Below are 23,372 nucleotides of genomic sequence, written 5' to 3' on the forward strand. Positions count from 1 at the left end.
AATCTGTGATCTGAACAGAAAACCGCTAAACAGAAATAGGATTTGTGAAATGAAAAGCCAGGTCATTGAGTTTAGCTGGGTTCGTCCATCTCTACAGCCAAAAAATGTGATGTGTTATTTCATAATGAATGGAGAAAAAGTGCAGCAAACTGTGTGAAAACACAACTCGGTTGTCATGAAGATCCTGGACAAATCTGCTCTGTATATGCTGGGATATGATTAAATGTTGAAACACAAAGTAAAGAGGCAATTTGGGAATGTTGTAGGTCACAGAGAGCATTTTTTAGTGAAGATGTCATGGTTTTACAGCCGGGTCTTGTCCATTTGGTATCAGATGTTCAAAGTAAAAAACATAAACACCACATAAAGAGAGCAGTATCAGTATGGGTCTATCTATAGGTTTAGATTAAATTCAAAACTATTGAAAAGTTTCCTATTTTCTTCTTATCTTTCTAATATTTCCAAGTGAGCTAAACACAACCTCAACTATCGCTTTTGGGCGTTCTTCGTGTGCAGGTGATCTTTACGAAAGTAAAGTCTCTTGTGAGATTGACTGAAACCACAGCTTTGAACACTATTTGTATAAAGGTGTCAGCGTGGTTTTTCTTTGGCAGTGCAAAGTCATTTATTTTCCTTTGCAAAACAAACCTGGGCACACCTTGACCTTGGAAATATTTTCACAAGTACTATGATGCAGCAGTTGATCAGGCACAGTAACATACTCCCATCAAGCACAAGGGCCGAGGTTATAGATTGTATTTCTGTGATAATCCATTGAAGTAAATTATACTCCTTTGAAGGGTTTCAACTAATGATTATTTTCATTATCAATTTATCTGCTGCTTAATTTTCCTTAAAAAGCCCAAATTGATGTCTTCAGATTGCTTCTTTTGTTCAATCAACAAGTAAGAACCCCCAAACTCTTTACTTACTGTCCTAAATGACAAAGAATAGCTGCAAATTCTCACATTTAAGTGACTAGAGCCAGTAAATATTTGACATTTCTGCTTGAAAAAAGACTGAAATTATTAATCGTTTACCAGTTTAATAACAATTTTATAACCGTTTAATGTTCTTTCAGTCGACTAATCGATTATTATACCAATCGTTGCAGCTAGACTGCTTTGAGATTTTGACAGAACTTCAAGATGCACCAATAGGTACCACACAGATGGTTTAGTGCAGGGAAGGGGACTTTCTAGTGACTGACTACTGCATGGCAGCATATTGAAGCTCACGGCTTCTGTCAACTGGTAAACCTTCAAATTTAATGAATGTAAAGCTTCCATATTTATCCAGAATTTCTTTTAAAGTGTTGCCATCTGAAAAATTTCCATGTCTCCAGCTATACTGTAAACTAGGCTTCCTGATTCATCCCATTCATCGTGACATGTTGGGGAGGGGTTGGTTGGGGGCTTGAACCAGGGTCTGGGTTTTAAAATAGAACAAGCCAAAGTACATTCGCAAGCAAAACAGACTAAGTTCTGTTGATTGGAAAGAGTGAGGAGCTTGTGAACTGTGTGTCGTGGGGTTTACTGTTAGCCCCAGTGGTCACAGGACAAACCTGGGAGCAGCAGAGAGGTTCTCCCATCGAAATCCTACATTTATTCTCACTCCGGTGTGGAGGCCGTCTAAAGGTGCCTTGTGTGGCTAAACTCTGAGCATTCCTGCTGGTTTACTGTATCAGTTGGGACTAAAGGGCAGCTGGTGGGTTCGGGTTTACCAGGTTCAGCTCTGTTGCTGCAGAAACAGCCTTTCAGGTGAACCAAACAAGTTTAATCTGTCAGGAATGATCTTTTGCTAAAGCTTCCCAGCGCATTTGTTCTCACCTTGCCTCTCATGTGGAAAAGTATTTATGAATACATTCCCCCCTCGGGCAGTCTGTCACTAACAGGATGGAAATGAGGAGTAAACAGACTTGCTGCAGTATGGTGGCAGTGTATGAAGCACCAGCTTAGAGGACGCATTGCTTCCTATTTCTTGTCTTATGGGGCTTCTAGTGGATTTCCTCTGATTGTCTGCGGATAGTCTGGGTGCTGCAGCCAGCTGGGAAAAGGTTATCAAAAGTAAATATGTGATCTGGAGACTCATCAAAGCGGCAGAGATAGGCTTGTGTACTCAGCTGTTTAAAATGTGTCAATGCGGGAAGAGAGGGAGGGGGACTTATTAAGCTGCTACACCTGCTATCGGTATTTTCACTCCGCTGGTGCACAAGATGTACATTTTGATCATAAACTTTTGTTTAGTGTCTCCACAAAGCGAGGTCAGGAGCAGTTCCCATGAAAGATGGCCATGCTGGCGTTGCAGTGAGGCCACAGAGGGTGAAGCGTCAAGGCTGTGGTGATGTAACATCACTAGGCAGTGTGTCTTTTTACAGGCTCGGGTGTTGGGATTGTATTAACAGGTATGCAGCTCGCTGAGGGCTGCTGACAGTGTGCACTGACAAGTAGATTACAGAGAAAGACATAACCGCCATACCAGCACACTGCGTGCCTTAAATCACACCAAAGGCATTTTTTAATGGCTCACCAAAGCCTCTAGAGAGGACTTAAGCTCTCAGCAGTCTTGGTAAAAAAAGCCTACAGTTTCTAAACCTCTGTTTTATGTGAGAACCAAATTATTTTCCAATTAAAATGACAAATCCAAAGTAAGGCAACTTAAAGGGTAACTCCACCAATTTTCCACATTAAAGTGTGTTTACAGGTCTTAGGAAGGTAGTACTGCATATGTTAAAAAGTAGTATAAAGCCTTTTGTGGCTCCAGAGGAAGCTGCATGTAATCTGAAAAATTGCTTTCAGTGATGTCACTTAGTGGTCATGTTGCATTCTGGGTAACGTACGTGCCAGGTCTTAAAAATGAATAAGAATATGTGAAATTGAAAAAGGCTATCTTTGGTACAGCTTTATGTTTTTAAACTGTCTGTAGAGAGTAAAACAGTGTCATAGGAGTGCAGTGCTAGACCAGTGGACTGCTTGTCAAAACCTGGCACCTACATTACCCACAATGCAACTTATTCGCGGATGACATTGTTGGAGTCAATTTTATCAGATCACATGCAGCTTCCTCTGGAGCCACCAAAGGCTTTATACTACTTTTTTCACATACACAGTAGTACACACCAAGACCTATAAACACACTTAACTGTGTATGATTAGTGGAGTTACCCTTTAAACACATTTTTTAACAGCGTGTTGCTACATTACGAGTAACAGCGCCAGTGTGCTTTGAAACTTATATCACATGCAGGGTTGAAAGAGGCCAACCATGGGAAAGTTTTACCTTGGATATATTTGTTGTCTGTTAACTGTGGTAAAGCAGAATTAAAGTACAACTTGTTTTAGCCAGTTTGCTAACTCAATTTGCACCATTAAGCTCCACTTTCTTTGGTGTTTTTCAGTGGAGAGATGTTTTTATTTCTGACCTTTATTGTTGGTGCCTGTTGACACTTTGTATAGAAATTTAAAAATGTCCCTGGAAAAGGAACAATGAGCGTACATGTTGGAGAAAAGTGGTAGATATGTGAGGTGCCATTGAACTGAATAATATTTATAATACAATGTAGAGACAGCGCTTTATTAATGATGTGATTACACTTCTTGTTCAGAATTTCCTAAGCACATTTATAGGTCTGAAATGTAACATTGACTGTAAGGAGTGATGACTCTTGAAGGTGCTTACATCCACATTAGATTAACACTGTATGTATTTTTATGCACAGTTCACCAATTTGATTAATCATTAACTCAGTTGAAATCCACAAAATATTTGGTTGTTGAGTCATTTGCGGCCATTAGTTGAAGACTTTGAAGTTCATAGATATCAGCAGACACTTGTTGTCTTTCCTCTTAAAATGACGTGTCAGGCCTGTAGGGCAGCCACCTTCACTTGTTGCTTCATGTTGTGTGCAAACCAAGATAATCTTTATTCAAACATCCCTTAATCACACTTACAGTTGAAAGGTGATGATAGGGAGTGTGTCATCCCTTTCTCTGTGCTGCACTGTAGGACTGCTTTTTGATACCCATTTGATACAGGAGATGCTGGTTTATGTCACTGTGTCGGTGAGAAATGGGTGTTGGAAAATTACTGCCTTTCATGAACTTGCCCACACGTGAGCTGAGTTTTAACGCTTGTATGTTTTTCATGGTGGAGTGTTGGCCACAGCACGTTGATTTCTTCAAGTAAAACATATTTCTGAACAATAGCTGGAAACAAACATGTTTTCTTACATCTGGAGATGATGGTTTGAGAGCTGGGACATCTCCGCAGCACCACAGAACTTCATTATAATGTTGTATTTTCACATATTTTATCTTTATCCAAAAATTGCAGCTTCTGTAATTTGGATATTGCACTTGGCCATGTTGTGTTTTTCGATAATATTTCAAGTAATTGTGATGCCCCATTCCCAAAAAAAGAAAAGAACACACAACATTTTTGTAAGTCACATAGGAATATAACCTCATCGACAAATGACTGACCATTATTGAGTGGATATGCTCTCACATACTTGTGTGTTGTACTGAGTGTAACTGACTCCAGAGCTGCTGTTCAGTGGTTTAGTTTAGAGCCATTGGGCTGCATGACTAAAAGATTCTGATTTGTCAGATTATTTAAATCTTGTTTATTTGTCGATAAACACTAGTTTGTTAGACATTTTGACATGGGAAATGTTTGACTGCAGCAGAAATGTAACATTAAAAAAAAAAAACTTGAATGTTCTGATCCCACAGTAAATAATTACTGTCTGGTAAATTGGGAACATGGTGTTTTTTGAGAATATAAACAGTGATGACTGTGTGTAGCTAATGAGTTTTAGACCTTTTCCAATAGTATGATGTGTCTGTTTGTGCTTAGCTGTTAAAATGTGGTGAGGTTTGGGGACATTTTCATTCCCAGCACAGTGTTCATGGTGTTCTTTTTGAAACTCAACTTTGTTCCACCTCAGCAGCAGTGTGGTGTCTAAAGAAACGGCACACGTATCTTGGGGAACTACAGATTTTAGTACTAGTTGTACAATCTTTAACGGATTTCACTTTTCTGCATTGAGATTTTTACTGGTCTTATATTCACATTCAACTTCAGTAACCATGAAGCATACTTCATAACCTTATTGTACCGTCATATGTAAAAAAAAATATATATATATAGAAATTAAAAACAAAACATGCACTTATTATGACAAGTTTATTACCTATTATAACTTAATTTCTTAGATTATACAGTGAGGTGTACAGCCCTGGGGCGTGTCATCTATTGTGGGAATATGTAAAGCTGGTGGCACATTGCTCTAGCTCCACGTTTTGAACTAAGAGCAATCCCCTAAAAGATGAAATGACATTTATTTTCATTAATTAAGCCTTCAACACCAGCTCTAATGTTAAATTATAAAATGCTGTAATTAAGAAATCAATTGTTTGCTGGGTGTGCATTGTCTTTCCCAAACCTCTCTGCGTCACAAACATTCAGTAAAACCTTAAAGAACCAGCATTAAAGAAGTGGTGTGACAACCTGTTAGCTGGTCGGTGTGAGTTTTCCATGACTCACTGCCCTCCAGCTTTTGAAGTCTAAATCCTCCTCACAGTGATGTGTGATAATGGCCTCCATGTTTCTGTGGGTGCTGCTGGGGCTTCAGGCTAAGTATTGTTCAGAGCAGAGCACACAGGTGGGAGTAAAAGTTGGAAAGGCAAACACTCCACCCATCATCACCGATCATCGCCATCGTGATTTACCAAAAGTTTCCTGATGCGAGTTTGGATTATTCAGAGACCACTCAGGATTCAGAGGAGTGCCTTTTTTTCATACTTTTCTTTGAAGTTGTTTCAGCTCAATGTATTTCTTTGTCCAAATAGAAACAGAGTCTGTGACTGTAAAAAACAAAGAATGACTCAAGAAGTTTAAAAAACAAAACAAATGTAAACAAATCTGTTCTACGCTCAACTTAAAACTACATAAATACATGTTTTTGCAATTTGCTCGCATAAAAGGGTGGACACGTGTTCTTTGTTGTCTCGCCTTTGATCATAGGCCCAGACGTTTCCACCTCCGCTGAAGAAAATTCTTCAATTCACTAGATCACAGTGCATGTAAAGACTCTAACAGGTTGATACTTTTGTTGCTGGGGACACCTCCGTTCAAAGTGCTGTTTTTATCCCTTTTACCAGCAAGGCTATAGAAATGGCAATGTCAGTCTGTCTGCCAAGACAATTTACACCAGCATTCATGGTCCCCAGAGGATAGGGCGGGGCAATATATTCAATGTATTTAGCTATAAGTTGTCCTAGATTTTGAATCGTTATATCATGATATTTGGATTTCTTTTCCTGGCGTTAAATGCTACAGTACAGTAAAGTGCTGTCATTTTCTTAACTCACCAGACTGTTCTACTTGTTCTAATACCTGCCTTTACCCAATTAGTGATACAATCCACATTACTGATTATTAGTTTTCATAAATCCCATTGTGTTTATATTTTGTGAAAGTACCAATAGTCATCCCTACAATATTGTAGCAATATTGAGATCAAGGTATGTGGTCAAAAATGGATGATATTTGATATTATTGCCCTGTCCTAGCATTTATGAAGTGCTTTTGAGGAGATTTCAATATATATTTTGGATCGTGATATAGCCGCAAAATATTACAATATTATTTTAAGGCCAGCCCCACCAGGGGATGATTCCTGTTGACTTGAGCTGCATTTCCACCCAAAGTATCTTGAACCTTCAGTCACTGGAAACTACTTTTCAAGGAACTAAAAGGTCCCTTCAGCCCATTGTTATCTCAGTTTCCATGGTGGTCTAAAGACCTGAGATGATTAGCCAAATTAGTCTGCTGACTAAGGAGTTTATCTTACTGACTTTGGTGAACCAACTCATTTTTTCCCCCTACCGCTACCATGAGGCTGAGACTTGAGGTTGTTTGAATGAAATGTCTTCACAAATATTTGATAAATTGTCATGAATAAAGTTCAGAAATTCACAGATGAATTGTAATAACTGGGGATTTCTTACCTTTCTCATATAGCTCCATCATGAGGTCAAATTTAAAACCAGTACTTTGGTTTCTGACTAAAAACATGCTGAAAAGCTAAAATAACTGTTAGTATTGTCATTGTGAGCATTTTAGCATGGTGACATTACAGAGCTGCTAGCTTGAGTAACATGAAGAATGATGTCGCCACAGTACTTGTGAAACTCCTCCATGAATCATTTGTCACTGCATTTGATCAAATGTCAGTGTGTACATTTGTTATGGGTGCTGCCTTAAGTTCAATAGGGTTTTTTTTGTTTTCTTTGCCTTTGATGTCATTGTACAATGAAAGCTTAATAAAAGCAGACATTGAAACCAAAAACCTGGGGTCATAATAGGTGGACACAAGAGCAACAATAGCCTCAAGGCAGAGCAATATAAACTTTATTGCACTGTTAACATAGGCTTAAATGGAACATGACTCAAGTATTTACTTTGTCGCACCATCTTAAGTTGGCCTTGAAAATGGCAAATATCTTCTGTCAACAACAGCACTGCTCAAGTGTACAGTCAATATTTAAAATATGTATTGGATAAACATCTCCTTAAAAATACCACTAGAGAATATTGTTCTGTATATTGTTGCAAAAGCTATTTATTACACAGTGTGTAAATAAATGAGGAAATTAAAGGTCATTTGTATAAGCACGTTCTCATGTAACTTTTATGCTGTTTGATTTTAAAGAGAACCGGCAGATATGTTTGATTTAGCCAAGACCTCTCATAGTGATGATAATACTGTTGGAGAGCATCAAATAAAAGGATACCGCAAAGAAATAAGAAGAGATAGCCAATGAGGTGTTGGATATTTAAGTTAGTGCTAAATTAAATGTACTACAGTCCCTCACTATCGCCCTCTGTTTCCTCCCTGCAGTCTGTGGTCCGAGCATCGACATCGGCAATGACATCAGTGAATTCAAGCGTCTCGAGAACTGCACGGTGGTGGAGGGCTACCTGCAGATCCTCCTCATCGGTGACAAAAACAACAACAACATCAACCAGGAAGTTTTCCGCTCCCTGAGTTTCCCCAAACTGACCATGATCACAGATTACTTGCTGCTATTCCGGGTATCTGGCCTGGACAGTCTGAGCGCGCTCTTTCCCAACCTCACCGTCATACGCGGACGAAACCTCTTCTACAACTACGCCCTTGTGATCTTTGAGATGACCAGCTTGAAGGACATCGGCCTGTACAACCTGAGGAACATCACCCGTGGTGCCATCCGTATTGAGAAGAACCCTGAGCTCTGCTACCTGGACTCCATAGATTGGTCCCTCATCATGGACGCCGAGTTCAACAATTACATCGCTGGGAACAAGCAGTCCAAAGAGTGCAGTGACGTTTGCCCAGGCATCATGGAGAACAACCCTCAGTGCAGAAAGACCATGTTCAACAACAACTACAACTACCGCTGCTGGAACTCCAATCACTGCCAGAAAGGTAAGATGTCTGTCACACATGATAGCTCATCAGGGATTTGAATTGCAAATCGATCGTGCACACAGTCTAGCCTTTGGCGTGATTTGCGTAGATGTGAATTTGAGAGTGTAATGAACGGCTCTGTGCCTACAGCTGTGGCCTGCTACCTGTCACTTTAACTGCTTTAGCTGTTGTGTTTTGGCTGCGGGGAAAGAGGAAAGCAGAGGGGGATGTTGTTATGCATGACTGACTTGTCTCCAGATCTTTGCTGTAATATATCTCAGGTGTTTATCCAAGTAATGGAAACATGAAGGAAGAGCCTAGAGAGAGGTATCAATTAAGACTTTAATTTTACCTCAGCCCATGTCGTTGTTGAGCAAGGTTTTCTAAATGTACGCAACAACTACCTCTCAAATGTCAGCCTCTGTTTAGTTGACTACAAAAAAAGGTACCTGTTGTATCACAGTCTACTGTGAGCCTCTCAAAAGAGGCAGTAGCTCACATATTCATGTCTCGTGGTGCATATTTGATACCATGAAAGTTCAATTCAAATGCTCTCATCTGCCTAAACAAAGTGAATTAAAGGAGTAAATGCTCCAGAGTTTAATTAAACTACTCAAAGCACGGTGAGTGTGAACTCTCCCTTTAATTTTGTGTTTACGACTGCAGTGTTTTCGATGACTTGTTTTGCTGGTGCATTTCAGACGATGTGTTTTGGCTGACTGAGTGTGCGTCTGGCTGAATTGTTTCCCTGGTGACTGGCGCCTTGCTGCAGACTCAGCATGTTGATGTTTTCAGTCTTGTGACATGAAACTGTCACAGGACTGGCCTGGACTGAATGCATGTCCATACACACACGACAAGAAGCTTCATCACACGTGCGAAGTGCAGACAGATGCAGACACGCAGAGATGCAAATATGTCAGACATACACACATAAGCCTGGCCTGCTTTGTTGGTTGTTGGAGTGGCAGAGTGTGGGCATGCTGGAAAAGATTAGGAGGTGGAATATGTTGGAGGAAGACATGGATGGATGGATGGAGGGGGTGTCAGGTGGAGGGGCAGAACTCTGTGCTGTTTATCATCTCCCTCGTCAGCGAGAAAACAATAGTCTGTTTGTGCTAATGGGCTATAGACTCTTGTAGGTTTGTCATCCAATAAGACACAATGTCAGTCCAGATCATTTAACCTGTCATCATATGGATGGACTTATGTTGTTTTTCCATTACATCTGCCGGCCTGGCTCTACTCGGCGCGGCAGCCTGATGCGGCCAGGGTTTTGCATTTCCATGACAACTGGGCTACCTGCTTGAAGGTGTGTCTTAAACCAATGACGCGCTTGTTTCAATCCCTGCAGTACTATCAAAGAATCACCGCCAACAAAGTGTCACCACTAATACACACTAAACACTTTTGATTTACTATAACTTCTTCACAATAAAAGCCCCCCGTTACTTAGACATTTAAAGGTCCATTGCAGGTGTTGCTTGGCTCAACTCGATGCAGTAGCACTGGTGATGGAAAAGCAAATCAGCGCTGCGCTGTTTGACGCAACGGGGCCAAAAGTGCTAGTGGAAAAACTGCACTTGTGAATCCACAGCAAGCTCCATCTACAGTTATGTCTTCACTAGTGAGAAGGTCACCCATCTTCCTTCCTGGTGCAGTGTAAACTCAACAACAGGCAGTTGTGCGGCTTTGAGAAAGGACTCCACACTGTAATAGGACATTACACTCAAATTTTGGTGTTTAACATAGAGTTTCTGAGTGGTATGATAATATTGTTGAAAATGATCTAATATTGACATTGAGGCATTTTGACTGTACGAAGGCGTTAAGTGTAACAGTGCTGATAAAAGGCCATCTCTCGACGATGAGACTAGACGAGACAAGACTAAAATATGTTGTTTTTTTCAGGGCTGGGGCTGTGAAGGACAGGAAATAGATTTGGAAATAACTTTAAAACAGCCAACAACCAATACTAAATGCCTTGGCTAGTAGAACTTCTATTGCCCGTGCTAATGTGACAACGTTGCTACTACTGCTTCTCTTACTACTACCCCAACTGCTAAACCAGTGCTGTTATTACTAGTACTTCTTCTTCCACTAACACAGCAAAACTTTATATTGATTAGGGATGTTTTGAATGATTAATTTCCCTGACATTTAGACAGAAGTTAAAACTTATACTAGAAATAAGACAACACTCAGAAAATAGTATAAATTGAGTACAGTTCGACCTCTATTGGGTTCCAAAAGATATTGTGTATAAGTGATGTTTGCAACAATTAATCATCAATAACAAAACATTTTTGGTAGGGGGAGTTGGAATAACACACTTAATGGTTGAATGTTATCAATAACACCTTTAACATTAGTAATTGACATTTTTTTTTTTCAAAGAGCAACATTTGCCTAGGATGATATGACATTTCAGGTCAAATTATGTCAATATGTGATTTAACTATGTGCATTAATAAAATAATACTAATAAGTTTAACCGATTAGTGTTTCTGGTGCCGACTAATGAAGCTACCAACGTTAAATTGATTGGCCAACTAATAAAGCACATCCCTACTATTGACTATGCTTGGTCTACCAACTGCTGCAGCCTAAACCACTGTTAACACCACTGCAAGTAGTGCTGAGGCCACATTCCTCTTGTTTGCAGCTGCGTGATGTCACAGCCCAGCAGACACATGTACACACACACAGACCCTGCTTCACTATATTGTTGACTACCTGGTGCCAGAACAGTTTAAGTAGTGTCTGGGTTTTCTTTTAACTTAAAAATTGTAGTCTTTAATTAGACAACAAGGAACAGGAGGGAAAACTCGGAACTCTCAAGAGAATAAATCAATGTAGACTTCTCTATCCTAAGCCTCCTGGTTGCAGTTTGTCCCCAGCCAAATCTCAGAAACAGACTTAATGGACAGATGAGACACTAGCCCCATTCACACTACCCTTTCAGTGCAGGAATCATGCGCCAATTCTCTGCATCGCCGTCTGTGTGAAAGTTACAGATGCGGAGAGGGGGGACAGTTTTGCTTGCGGCTCTGATGCGGAGGCGTGGATCAGGGGTGCGTTGGTCTGATGGTGTTCACAGTCTGACAGCTAAACAGATCCTTCACTCATCAAATAAAAGGGAAATGTCCCACACTTCAACCCACAAAGCAACGTTACAGGACCAAACAACACTAATGTGGTAACTGGTAGTGTCTTTGGCAACTTATGAAGAAAAAAATTAAAAATACCTACAGTAATACGTGGAGAAGTGTCTGTCGTCCTGTCTGTCCTACCAACTCTTTATCATATTTCTGCTCGAAAAACGGCGTCTGTCCATGGCAGCAGAGCCAGGCGGCTCCGCAGTTGATTGGCGGTGATTATGTGACGCGATTCAGAGCAAAAAACTTTAACTCACATTGTGTTGTCGTATTTACCGTCTCTGGAAACTTGGAAGAAATCACTGCGACGGTGAGCCCTCCCGACCAAGACTTCAGTGAACTTTCCCCCAGAAAACAGCATCCCTCCCGCAAGTGAGAGAGCCAGACAGGGTCTGCTGTTTACTGAGGGTGATTATGTAATTATTTAATTTAGAGCAGAAAACATAACTTTGTCACTTTCCAGGATGTATGATGGGTCAGAATCTCAATCACAACACATTATAACCGCATCCATATGATTATAAACAGTCGGCTGATACGTTTTTAGATCAACAGGTGGATACCGGGAGAAAAACACACAGATCTCAGGTTCATTATGTCTGCCGTCACGCCTCTTTTGGATCCGCAGCACCGGTGTGCTGTATGAATTGACACAGTGGTGCGGCTTTACGCAGGAGCTGCTTGGTTCGGTGTGAACAAACAAAGGCAGGGAAATGGCGAGCCTTCGCTGCGCCGATAATGCGGAGTCTCTGAACTGTTACTGTGCTACTGTGTTTGTGTTCAGTTGGCATCTTCCTATGCAAGAGGTTTTGTTAAGTCAGTTGAGGTAGACTAAATATAGAAGATGTGGAGAATGACCCCGCGAAGATGCATTCATCTGGGCTCCAGTGGGAGTGTGTTAGCCAGGGCAAATGGGCCATCATTCGTCGCTGCCGCTGCCTTAAAACAGCATTGATCTGAAACAACATGAGCACTGCTGCTCTCACTGCAGAGACTGCATTGTTGTGCTATTTATTAGGCACTTTATTGGAGAAGTCTGGTGGTAGTAAAGCCAGGCTTCATTAAAGTGAGGAAGGCCTGATAGCTGCTGGAGTACTTGAGCTGGCTGACCAAGCAGTGTTCATTCCCTCAAATTGTTGTCTGGAGGCTGCAGATCAGATCCTGTTTTTATGTATGCTGTGCAATCCTGTGTGTTAGTAGTATGCAGCAGTAAAAGCAGTAGAGCCTGATGCTGCGGTCTGGAATTAGGGCTGCAACTAACAGTTATTTTCATTGTCAATTAGTCTGTTGACTATTATCTCAATTAATCGATTAGTCCTTCGGCCCATAAAACATCAAGCACAACACAAAATGGTGAAACATGTTTCCTCAGATGTCTTGTTTTGTCCACATTCCAAAGATATTCTGTTTACTGTCATAGACGAGTAAAAAAAACAGAAAATATTCACATTTACGCAGAATTCTAAAATGAAAGAGAAAACGATTAATTGATTATCAAAATAGTTGCTGATGGATTTGATAGTTGACAACTGATTAATCTTTGCAGATCTTTTAGAAATCATGTCTGTTTACTTTTAACTGTAGCATGAAACACTCAGGACTACAGAGGTCCATATCATGATGGTTTATATTTGTCTCTTCTGATAACGCCCTGTATCAGGCTTCAGTAATCTTATCTGGGATCTATTGTTTGATGTGTGCCTTGCTCACAGGCCTTCTGCTGTGTTGGCATGAATGCAAACGTTGTATTCAGAGGCATTTTATTTCCAGACCCGGTCATTCATCAGGTCAATAAATGACGGAAGGGAAATGTGCTAGTCCTGTTTTCATTGAGTTAATATAAAGGACATGCTTTCAGCCTGAACTCATTCATAAAACTGTTACAGGGCAGAAGAGGGTTCAAAGCCTGTTTGCTTCTCTGGGAAAGTGGAGTGTTTTTTAGTGGTGGTGGCGGGGGCTGCATTCTCCCATGTTTACTTCCCTCATTTGTTTTTTGGAATCTGGTTTGGGTGTTTTTGTCTCGTTCATAACTCACAGGCTTCTTCTAAAGGAGAACCATGTCCGTGCATGCTGGGAAGCAAACACACTGTCTCGCTCTCTTTCTCAAGCACACAAACCCGCACACACGCTCACACATTGAGCAGCATGGGGGATGTTTTTCCGGTGCTTTGTATGGTCTGAGGAGATGAAAGCACATCATTAAAGTACAAAGTAGGTCTTCAGGGATTTACTGGAAGGAATTTTTGTCTTTTGTTAACCCCTGGCTGAAGGGATTACACATTAAACTCGAAGGATTGTCTTCAGGGTTGTTGCTCAGACTGCTGTTAGATTAATTTGCTATACTTGCCATGTCAGTGCTTGCTCATTTATGTTTATAGTCATTTAGCTGACATGTTACCCTGATGGGACAATTGACCTCCTGGATTAATATTAGTTTTTCTCTACTTGTTAAAAGACAAATGTAATGTGCACGCCTTTATACGCTGTGTATGATCATGTTTGAATGATGTTTTTGTATGACGATATCTGTGGTCCAATGAGGTCAAATACAGCATGGCACCAAGTTATTTGTTATTCTATTGTGAACGCTGGTGTTGCAAGTCAAGAGTCAAGTATGGAAACAAGTTTTCTAAACTTAGTGACTTTATGTGTAGGATTTAAAAGTTTCTGACTTTTGCGACTTCTAGTGGTAACATCAAAAACAGCACAGCACTGCCACTGTACCCCCACCATCTTAACAACCATCTCTCTGCCTAAAATGTGGCTTTAAAAAGGCTTTTTTGGGTTAGGGCAGGGATAGCCCCCCTAAAAAAAAGTTTTTTCTGCGTCCTTAGTTCGGCCACATGATATAAAACTATTTATATAAAAAGTTTTTGATCACAATGAATGTATATTTCTACATCACCAACATGACAAGAAAATCCACAGGAACTCTGGTTCACTGTAAAGCACAGTAGCGACCAGGTTGTTGCCTAATTTCTTTAAACCAACATACAAGAAAATAAACACCATGTTTCTGTTTGGGTATTTTTGAAAAACAGTCTGACTGACCAATCAGCTGCGTCGATATATTAACTGATATTAGCTCATTGCAGATATATCTGTTAGAGTCTGGCCGATTCTTAATTTTTGGAGAAAATGCCAATATAAGGGGTCATAAATTTGATAATATTAGTATATCAGCTGATACACGCACTTGTTTTGCAATGATCCTTCAAATGTGGTTATCAAACAATTGTGACAAAGATATGTAGTGGAGGCAGGACTTTTTACAGTTTAACAGTAAACATTATTGTCCAAAATGACATCAGCATACCAAAATATTGAAATTTGATCATTCTAAAGTACTCCTAGCATATTTTCCCGCATTTTAATCTCTAAAAACAGTTTTCATATTGGCGCATATCTTACTAGGTATACACCGACATCGACATATCTGTGAACGACCAATATTGGCCAACCGATATATCGCTTGGGTCGAATATCCATATGGTGTATATGTTGGTAACAAGATATTGTAGTACAGATATACTAAAGATATCGTTGAGCCAGTTGAGAAACATCGGTGAAAAAACATCCCTCCAAGTGCATGTTTTGTAAGGAGGTAATTGTCAAAAAGTTTGTTTGAAGTTCCATATTTATGCTATAAAGCTAGAAATTATATTTGCCAACTGTTATATAGTCAGATTTCTTTTAAACTCTCAACTATCAAAGCTGGTATCTGCTGTAGAATTACAGGATCAGATGGGCTTTAGGGTGTTTAGCACGTAAACCATATAACCACAGTGTACCTGGTTTCATTCCAATTAAGGACCTTTGTTGCTTGTTATATGCCTCTTCCTCTATGTTTCGTGTTTGTCTTAACACTGTGAGCTATCAAATGAAGACAAAATTCCCCCAAATAATCTTTTTCGTCTAAATATGCTCATTACCAGTATCAATATTATTTTAACGGAAATGTGTTAATTGGATGAATTAGAAATAATGTCTTCTAACAAATCTGAGCCTGTTGGATTGTCTGTTTCATGTGTTTGTTTTGCAGAAAATTGTATTGCTGTGATTTATGAATTAAAATGCTTAATACATTGCTGTGGCATGAGTGAAGCTGTGCGTGTTAGCTGACATGCAGGCGACACACTGTCAGCTGTCTAGCAGCAAAACACACTTCTGTGTGTGTGTGAAAGAGAGCTAAAGGGAGCCCAACAGAGAGAGAGAGAGAGAGTGTTGTGGAGTCAGTCCCAGCCCCCTCCCTCTGCTGTTTTCTGGTTGGTTTTGGGATGTCGTAGCTCCTGTGTTTATTTACCCAGTGCTTCTCTTGTGCTGAATTTGAGGCAATTTTTAAACATACATTTTCTTAATGTGAACTAACCTTTTTTGCATTTCTACCTCACTGATATTTTTGGGGTTTTCTGCTGTGCGTGACCTTGAATGTTTTTGCTCTCTGTCAGCCTGTTTGAGATGAGGTGGCTTGGATGGGTATGGATCATGTTTAAGGTGATGATTTGGGCTTTGAGTGTTATGAGTTTGGGACTGGGCATTGATGAACTAGTCTCCAGACTCAGCTGCCTCATTGATCCTCCTTTCAACAACACTTTTTGTGCGCTTTTCAAATACAACCAAAAGTCGGCTATGCATGTATGTGTATGTTCTTTATGCAGCTTTAGATATAGCATAACAGTAACTACAACATCAGAACAAAGAGATGAAAAGTGTGGCTTCATTCCCACAAATCCTAATTCGTCTTTGTACAATACCAGAGAGTGAAGAATCTTTGCCTATACATTTATAGATTGTTCCTGGTACTTTAACTTCCATTTTAAGGTGCATTGTGGGTAGGAGGCAGCCATATTGGCTAGGTGGGTATGGAGTTAACAAGTTCACTATTATAAATGTTTTGATTCAGCACATACTGTAGTGGGCTTTTCATTACTTGCATCACTTCCACAGATGAAATTGACTGACACTAAAGAATGTTATAAACTATTCTGAGCAATACACTAATGTAGTTTGCAGCACTTTACTGTTGGGGATTTTTTTATGGGGCTATATATAATGAGCACCATGTGTGAATTACACTAATAAGCCAACAAACCTGACCAGACATTTATCTTAAAATGGACATAAAACTGCGATGTGTTAACTAGTGTATTGATGTGTTATTTAGAAATGAAAGATGAAAAAGGCATGAAAGGATGGAATAAGTACAGTTTAAAAGGAGAAGGGTATTCAATGAGTTAATGAGGGAGAGGAGGGAGTGATGAAACGAATATTGTGATTTTTTGTGATTGAGTGTTGATGGATATACAGCAGCTTGGTGCCAAAGCTCTGTTGTTCTACAAGGTTAAAGCCATCAGATTCAGTTCAAACCAGGTGACAAAAGTGTTTCACTAAGTTCAGATGGTGTTTCTGTGTGTGTGTGTTTAAAGTGAAGTGGCTTGTGCAGTGCAGGAATACACATACTCAATAAAAACAAGACCTGTTACATACAGAGTAGTACAGTACATACTGACACAGATACAGGTCGACCACATAAGGGAACAGCACACAGGTTACACCACAAACAGTATGTGGTGTATACATTATGTAAGGCTTGGGGGGAGGGGGAGGTATTTTTTGATCAGAGTAAATCAAAGCGAGAGGAAGCCCAGCTCCAGCAGAGAGCTCATGTTATCCAGACAGCCTGACTTGTGTGACCCAGTGATTAGGGCTTAAGGAAGCCCAGTGAGTACTAGTTCCTGCTGATGTCTGTCTAATCTCTGCTATGATTAGCTCCATACCATCATGTACTGAGTACAGACACCCACTCCTGAGGAGACTGACAAAGCTAGCCCGGGACCATGTGGTTGGTTGTTTGAACCCCGTGTCTTAAAGTGTTTAAGAAACCCCTTCTGCAGCTGCAAAGATGACACTAAGGACCAATGTTGCACTTAATAGCATGTTAAGAACTAACTGAGCTAACAGAGAATGTCAAGCAACTTTCTTTCTTAGGAACTTCTCTTACATGTTTAAATGTATCACCATTTTGTATGTTTTTTGTGTGATTTGAGTGGTCACTTCTTGATCCACAACAACGGAGCATGGTGGAACTAAAGAAGCAACAGTTGTAGGATTTCATGAATGTCATAAAGGTCAGATTAATTGGTTATGATTAAAACAACCATTATCTCTGTCTTTGTTGGCAGTTTCACGAGATGTGTTGCTTGAAAAAAATACTTTTAATTTGTCTGTTCGGTATAAACAAAACTTTGGTCTAAGTGTATCAAAATAAATCTGCATTACCCATGCATGACTTGGTCGTGTTCGGTCCTATTTTTAGATGGTTCAGCAGCATTATATATAGGTCACTATGTTGGCTATACCGCAACTACTCATAGTTGTTGTATCCAGCCCTGTGGTTTGAATCCAGGCTTTGAAACCTTCTGATGTAAGTCATGTTGGGTTAAATGATCTGTAAGAAAACTGGAGTTCAGTTTGCTGCTGACAGCTGACCGTTTCAGTTGGGGCTTTCTCTGAAAGCAATAAATAAAATGTCATAATGAAACTAGATAACATCTTATAAGATGCATTTATTGTTTTCACCTAAAGCAGATATTCTGAAAGCAGTTATTGATTGTCAAACCCAAAATCACAACATACGATGATCCACAACTAGTCCTGCACCCCTTCCCCTGACCCAGAACCCGGAGGCTGTCAGGGCTGGTAATTATAGGGACTGCTTTGTAAACCAGGCACATCCATGACTACTTTTAGTGAACAGTCACACCCATCCCTGGAATTCCTGGAAGAGAACATTACTGGTTTGGTTGTGTCGAAGTGCCTACTGTAATTATGTGGCCTTTAATTGTGCTCTGTTAACACCGTCAGATTGGGATGCGCTGTGACCAGCGACTGAGATGAGCCTCTTGTTTGTGGATTTGAGGCTGGTTGGTATAGTTTATGTTTGGTTATAAAGGCTCATTTTTCATTGTTTCATTCTGCCGCGATCACAGTAGAATTACAAGAAAAGAGAAAAAAGGGGAAAATTCTTTGGCCCTGTTACAGGTTTTGGGTCATCTAGAGTTTTGAATTACGTGCATGGGCAATTGGCTAACCAGTTGTCTGTATTTGCTGGGGATGTAGCCAAATAAAATAAAAAAGGCAGTTGATAAATTGTATTGAATTTTATTCATCAACGATTCTGTTCTTTTTCTTGTCTCACCCACTTCAGAGCAATGTTGAGCGTGGGGGAAAGTAGGATGGGCACACACACACACACACACACACACACACACACACACACAGTCACACTGATAGATGCATAAACGCACACTCCTGATATATATTAGTATAAGTATTGTGCTAGTAGCACAGCAGAGACCCCTCCTATTTAATAATCCACATGACAGTATTTTGCTTTCAGCGTTACACACCATGCCCAAATAATGTAAAGCTACTTGCATTTTTTTCCTGTTGCAATTGCAGGTCCTACTGTAGCATTCATCAGTTCATTCAATGGTTTTCAGCCAGTCTTAGTAGTAGACCAATTACATTGGCATTTCACTTCAGCACCTGGTGACCAGGTAGGGCTGAACGATATGCAAAAAAATCATACTGTGATTATTTTGACATAATTATATTGAAATATGACTTCAATGGAAACGGCAATTTTTCCATTTCTTATGATTTGTAGGATGGTTGCACTGAATCTTGAACTTGACCATATTGCAATTTTTGATAGTATATCAATTGTTCAGCCCTATGACCAGGCTCCTCTGAGTCTTGAGAATTTATGACCAACCTAAAAAGCATTGTTTCACTGACCTCTTGTGGTTTCAGTCTGTTGCCCCTGATCACACCAATCATCACAGTTGGGTGTGGTTGGATTTGGTCAGAGGTTCAGATACATGTCATCCCTCATAAAAGGTAATACATCACAACAGGATAGCGAGATATCAAAGTAAGCTTGGTTAAAAATGCGAACCATCGAGGCCTTGAGACCTTGTTGTGGTAAGTTGCCCGACATGTAAGGCTAGAGAGGTACTGCAGGTCATTAGCATCGCCTCAAAGTGTATGGTAGTCGTCTACTCTTCCTCCTTCATCCATTCCATCAAATTCCAGTGATATTTCTGTCTTCCCCATGCCAAGTAAACACACAAACACAAAGACTCAGGAATGTAGACAACTCCTTGTGATGCTGTGTGAGTGAGTGAGTGTGTGATGGAGTCAAAATTCTAAACAGCTAAATGTACCAACTGATTAAATCAACACTTGCAGACTCATAGCAGACTGATGTGGGTTAAATCAACCTGTGTCCAGCTTATGAATAAAATATGTTAGAATTACAATTGATGGCAAACGCCATTATCTGTATTTACTGAAAACAGTAGTGCTCCTAGTCATCACTGAGCTGTGTCGGATTTCCTAAAACACGCCGGTAGACGATGTCTTTTGCACTCAGTCTTCTTCCTTCTTATCCTGCAATGCTGCCATAGCTTTAAAGTGACCTCAACACATGTTGCCCACATCCTCCATTACAGAAACGCATGTTCAGCTTTTGCTTTGTGTATAGTTTGGTTAATGTGTTTGCATTAGTGTTGATACTTTTTCTTCTATTCTAGCAAGACGCTTCCAGATATCTTTTTATGTAATTGTATAACACACACCACAAACACACATGCAGAGATGCACAAATCACCAAAACCAAGAGTTGCCTGTGTCCTTCTGTCTTCACTGTATTTACCACAATTGTTTAAGGCTTCAGTTAACTGTCTTGTGAACCTAGACAAAAACCCCAGAAGTGACATTCTGTTATTGTAGCCGTTGTTGATTCTGCTCCACTCTTTGTCCTTCTGAAACTGAAGCCATATGTGATATCTGTCCTAATCTTAACTTATCATGCAGTCATAAGTATCAGGAAACAGCCTGTGTGATAGCTCCTTGTAAACCTCATCCACCCTGTTATTGTCTGGCCTCTGTGTGTAGAGGCTCCGGGGACCAAGTATTTGATTTGTCTTGTCTTTTCCAGGTCAGTCAGCGGGGGGATGCCAGGAATTCCTTTTGTCTGTAGTTATCCTGTGGTGTCAGCTGATCTGACAGATGTTTGTCCCAACAAGTTCCACAAGGTTAACTGTTGGCTCTGTTTAGACTAGCTTAAACAGAATATTTTTCTGATGTTGTTTCATATGCTTTGACTATGAGGTAATTATTTGCAACTATGTTGCTGAATGGCTGATAAGCCTGTTTTTTTTTTTTTTTTTTCATTCTGTTGTGTCGTGGATGAGGAGATATGATAGAAAGCAAGGACGAAAAGTAGCTGCTAAAGTTGTATGTAGAAAGGTTGCTGGTTGTTATCAAAAAGCTTATTTATATACCTACTATAAGTTTTAACTTTGTGTAGTCACCAAACTAGAGTAGTGTTTTGCATTTTATGGAATACTTTGGTGTGTTGTCTTGCTCTCTGACTTCCTGCCCCAACCAAGAAGACATGTGTTTTTTTGGTTAGACAGTTAGTCAGAAATGAATAATGAAAAGGATTGTATTGTTTGAAAGTTGGCAGCCAGTTTTTTCTGCACCAGCGATGTAAACTTTATGGTTGAGAGTATCGAATATCCCTAACTTGACTTCCCAAATAGGATTGACATTAGGGGTTGACTGGTTATTGGCCCTGACCAATTATCCTCGCCGATATTCAGCATTTTTCTGATTATGAGTATCTGTGATTTTTCTGTCAGATTGGTGATAAATTAAGCTTATATAAAATGTGCTACTTTGTGGCTGAAGCAGCATCCTCTCACACAATGTCCCACCTACAACACCATCTGATTGGTAACACATCACACTTAATAGCCTATAAACAATGAATAATCTGATCTGCAAAGTAACTAGTAACTAAATGTATCAAATAATTCAGTGGAGAGGAAGTATAAAGTACTTGAAAATTGTTCTTAAGAACAGTGCTTGAGTAGATTGTACTTTTACATTTATTCACTGGTTGTTTGTAATTTTGACAGAGAGTTTCATTTTTACTGCAAATGAATATCGGTCCACAATATCCGTTTTCTGTCTCCTTGATTTCTAATAATCTGTATCAGTATCGGCTCTTTAAAAGCCACGTTGGTCAGCCTCTAATTGAGGTACTGAGTAATAAATGGCAACATACCATCAACAAGGACTGTTGTACAAGTGTATTATACATTCCAAACTACCAAACTCTCCTTTTTGTCTGATAACCCTTCAAAATGAGCTTCATGGTTTATGTCATGTTCTCACCAGTACCATGTAGCAACATGCCCAGACCAATTGAAACCCTTGCAGATGTCTTGCCAAAATCCACACTGAACCACTTGTGCATCGTTAGCTGCCTATATTGACATATTTTTCATTACCAAAACTGTGTCTTGTGCCGAAAGACTTTCTTAGGTGCTGTGTGACAGTAATGTTAAAAAACAACTTTTCTGTTTCTTCCAACTTTCTCTAAAAGAGGTTTCAAGCCTTCTTTTGTCAGGTATATGACACAAACCCTGACAACCCTGACAGATGAACTTAAGTACACCCTCATTGACACTGCTGTTTATGTCAAGCTTTCCATGCAATCACACAACTGCAGAAGTACCCTTGGGCTACTCGTTCTGGTTGTACTACACGCAATACTACAGGTATTGACCTGTATTCATGCTGTCATATTACTCAGCAGGGATATCCACAGTCTCAGGAACTACAGTCTGTCTCCCTATAATGTAATGAAGTGTCTTCACAGCCCCCTGTGAATCCCCTCGAGTGAGCTCAAAAGTGATCAACGCATGTCCAGCTTTTCATCACTTACAGGAATGATGTTCTCAGAGTGCTTCACCTCTGTTAGTGTTTTTCCCTTTGAGCAGACTGTAATTATCAACAGGAAGCTTCAGACCACACATCTCCTGTGGGACCTCTCCTCACACTAGGAGGAGCGGAGGAGGAGGAAGAGGAAATCCAGCATTACTTTTAATTTTCCTGTTCGCAACACTGTGCCATCTACAGCTCTTCACCTGTGCGATACAGCTGGTGCTTAACAGAAATAGTGCCTGTACTCAGTGTTAAAATAAACTGAACATCTGATTCCGCTTAAAAGTGTAGCAAAGTCTTTTCTGAATGAGAAAAGCCTTTTGTACATGATTAATTTATTAATTTCATTGGGACAAATGAAGCTGTTTCTATGAGTCATCGAATTGGGATCCAAAAAAAATCACTTTGCATCAGCCAATGAAAACTGTTGCCCCTCAGTCCTTTTTCCAGTCATTGTTTCCATCCAAATGGTGCACAGATTTTAAGCAAATTTCCAAAACATTCTACCCAATACAATGAAATACAGTGTGCATTTTATCAATCAGCATTGTGAGAATATTCCCGAGAGGGCTCGACAAGATTACATAACTCAAAGAATTCCTGTAACTGCGGTCCACTTTGTTTTTGTGTCTGAATGTAGCGATTTTGATTGTTCATAGATTTTGGCAGCCCAAACACAAACATGGCTGGTAGGGTTGATGATGTGCACACAATTCGTTGTTGTCTCCGTTGCTTAAAGCTCTTTGCAAGCAGCCTGTTTCTCAACCTGAACTGACCTGCAGGTTGTCATGTCCGTAGCTGTCTAATGTCTCACCAGTTGAACCGACCGGCTGGTATCTGCTGGGAGGCGGAAACAGGACAGTACTGGTCAACCATGTAGAGCTGTGAATGGACTGAGTGAATGGAGATCCTTGTTCTACTGACGTAAATCAGCCTGTAGACGCACACACACGCACACT

General features: G+C 40.1%; 1 protein-coding gene across 2 annotated transcripts in view; it reads left to right on the forward strand.

Moving 5' to 3' along the window:
• Positions 1 to 23,372, forward strand: part of LOC311260438 (insulin-like growth factor 1 receptor) — a 49,102-nt gene that overhangs the window by 1,588 nt on the left and 24,142 nt on the right. For both annotated transcript variants that reach the window (XM_084358239.1, XM_084358238.1), the window contains exon 3: positions 7,907 to 8,473. In XM_084358239.1, coding sequence (XP_084214365.1) covers positions 7,907 to 8,473 — 567 coding nt within the window. The remainder of the gene's footprint in view (positions 1 to 7,906; positions 8,474 to 23,372) is intronic.

Source organism: Pagrus pagrus (assembly GCF_965226575.1).
Source record: "Pagrus pagrus genome assembly, chromosome: 1".
Lineage (NCBI taxonomy): Eukaryota > Metazoa > Chordata > Actinopteri > Spariformes > Sparidae > Pagrus > Pagrus pagrus.